Source organism: Fragaria vesca, linkage group LG5, assembly GCF_000184155.1.
Source record: "Fragaria vesca subsp. vesca linkage group LG5, FraVesHawaii_1.0, whole genome shotgun sequence".
NCBI lineage: Eukaryota > Viridiplantae > Streptophyta > Magnoliopsida > Rosales > Rosaceae > Fragaria > Fragaria vesca.
Window position 1 is genome coordinate 15,471,412 of NC_020495.1, and position 2,793 is coordinate 15,474,204.

The 2,793-nt window shown below is 45.9% G+C and overlaps 1 protein-coding gene across 1 annotated transcript; it reads left to right on the forward strand.

Moving 5' to 3' along the window:
• Positions 1–371: 371 nt before the first annotated feature.
• On the forward strand, positions 372–2,417 carry LOC101300544 (L-type lectin-domain containing receptor kinase S.6-like). The gene is made up of 2 exons (XM_004301422.1): positions 372–1,185; positions 1,228–2,417. Exons 1-2 carry the CDS (start codon positions 372–374, stop codon positions 2,415–2,417), a joined length of 2,004 nt encoding a protein of 667 aa, XP_004301470.1.
• Positions 2,418–2,793: the final 376 nt, after the last annotated feature.

The window sequence follows — 2,793 nt, forward strand, 5'->3', positions numbered from 1 at the left end:
CNTNNNCNTNNNCNTNCNCNNCACTACNCTACNCACTCTACACTACTACGTACTACGTACTACCGTACCTACTACCTACGTACCTACCTACTACTACTACTACTACTACTACTACTACTACTACTACTACTACTACTACTACTACTACTACTACTACTACTACTACTACTACTACTACTACTACTACTACTACTACTCTCTCTCTCTCCTCTCCTACTCTCTCTCTCTCTCTCTCTCTCTCTCTCTCTCTCTCTCCGGCATCAAGATTAGGCCCAAGCAAGCAAACCCAGAACCTCATCTTCATCTGGGTACTCTCTTCTCCCTCAAAGCTCATTTCTTTACATCTCTGTAATGCACTCCTCTGCTTCACAATGACAATGCACTCGTACCCATTTGCCTTGTGCACCCTTTTCTTGATCTTCTTCAACCTCTCCCTCTCCCACCCTCTTCCCCCTCCACCTCCGTCAACCAACATCACCCTCTTCGGCGACGCCTCCATAACCCACAACGCCATCAGCCTCACCCAGCCGCTCTCCACCTGCCCAAGCTCCAACGCCTCCGAGGTCAGGGCCGGCGGAGCCTTCTACTCCAACCCGGTTCGGTTTCTTGACCCTAAAACCCAAGACTTTGCCTCTTTCTTGAGCCGCTTCACTTTCACCATCACCCAGTTGTGCTCTTCCGGCGACGGCATGGCGTTTGTGATCGCCTCCCACTTGGAGGGTTTAAGCTACTCGAGAGGGTTTATGGGTCTTCCTCAAGATTCGTTCTTTGCTGTGGAATTTGATACCCTTTTTGACCCTGTGGTGGATGACATCAATGGCAGCCATGTGGGGATTGATCTCAACACTGTTGAGAGTGTGGCTTCTGTTAATGCTGGGGTTGATTTGGTGGGTGGGAAGGAGATTACTGCTTGGGTTGAGTATAGAGATGATCTGAAGTTGGTTCGGGTTTGGGTCGGGTACTCACCGGAGAATAAGCCGCCGAGTCCGGTTATTGTGGCCCAGATTGACCTCTCCAGGCAATTCAAGGAGTTGGTGTATGTGGGGTTCTGTGCCTCTAATGGGAAGGGCTCTTCGGCCTACATTGTGGATAGTTGGAGGTTCAAGATTTTCAATGGGTCTCTGCCTTCTGTGCTTCCTATGGATTTCTGGGAGGAGCAGGATTGTTTCATGTGTGGAGATTCGAGTATCAACATCACTTCTGTTCATGTGAGGAAGACAAAGATAGAGGCGGAGATTGTTTTCGGGTTGGTAGGTTTGGTTGCATTGGTGTTATCTGTACTTGCGGTTTTCGTGATCTGTTTTGTGTGTGGGAAGAAGAGGAAGGGAAGTGCCAGAAGAGTTAGACCAGGCCCGAGTTGTAGAGTTGAGACGAGTAGAGTACCAACGAGTTTGTCACTGGATGAGATAACCTCGGCTACAATGGGGTTTGACAGAAGCAGAATTGTTGGGGAAGGAGCAACAGCTAAGGTGTACAAAGGGTGTCTGGTATCTGGTGGAGAAGTGGCAGTCAAAAGGTTTGACAGGGCTGATGGGCTTGAGCGTTTGCGCGGTCCTTTTACTACTGAGTTTGCAACAATGGCAGGGTGTTTGCGGCACAAGAATTTGGTTCAGCTTCATGGCTGGTGCTGTGAGGGTAATGAGCTAGTTCTGGTGTATGAGTTCATGCCGAATGGAAGCCTCAACAAAATTCTCCACAAAAGCTTCAATGTGGCTGTTGTCCTATCTTGGAAGCAAAGACTTAATATCGTTCTTGGAGTTGCGTCTGCTCTTGCATATCTTCATGAGGAGTGTGAGAGGCAGATAATTCACAGAGATGTTAAAACTTGCAACATAATGCTAGATGCAGAGTTAAATGCAAAGCTTGGGGATTTTGGTCTAGCAGAAGTATATGATCACAGTTCCCTCACAAGAGAAGCGACCATACCAGCCGGAACAATGGGATATCTTGCTCCTGAATATGTTTACTCTGGTGTTCCAACTGTTAAAACTGATGTCTACAGCTTTGGTGTGGTGGTGTTAGAGGTGGCTACGGGTAGAAAGCCTGTGGACGATGATGGTACAGTGATTGTTGATTGGGTTTGGGGCCTGTGGGAAGTGGGGAAACTGATTGATGCTGCTGATCCAAGACTGGCTGGAAAGTTTGACAAGGTAGAGATGGAAAGGATGCTAATGACTGGACTTTCTTGTGTGCACCCAAACCATGCTAAGAGGCCAACAGTTAAAGAAGCTGCAAGGATATTACAAGGAGAAGCGCCACTTCCTGTATTGCCTCCAAGAAAACCTAGGGTGAGTCTTCGACCTATTTTTCATGATGATACTGAAGAAATCCGAAATTTGTGTGCTGGTAGGTTCAGCCTTGAACTTGATGATGTACCATATATGACCCCCAAGAGCCATTTTGGCAATGATCAGTAGCTCAGAATAGGCCAATTTGGCTTATGTAAGATGATACTTTAGGTTGGCCAATTTGTTAGAAGTATCTTTAGAATGTATTCAAGATCCTATGGAACAGAAATACTCATTGTTTTACATAACAAGGAAGATGTCATATATCAATTGTCTTTTTTGAGGTTCATAGCCTATTCCTGGCCGTTTCGCAGGATAGTCATTTTAGTGATATTTTTCTTCAGTCTCATATTTTGCATTAATTCAATTTTGAAAAGAACAGATGGAGTCTTTATCTAGTATGTTTTGGGCACAGCTTTAATCTTACTCACACATGGGGTTGTGTGCCAATTTGAATGGTATTAGTTTCTGCCACTAGCTCATTTTCAGGACTTTTACTTCTGCA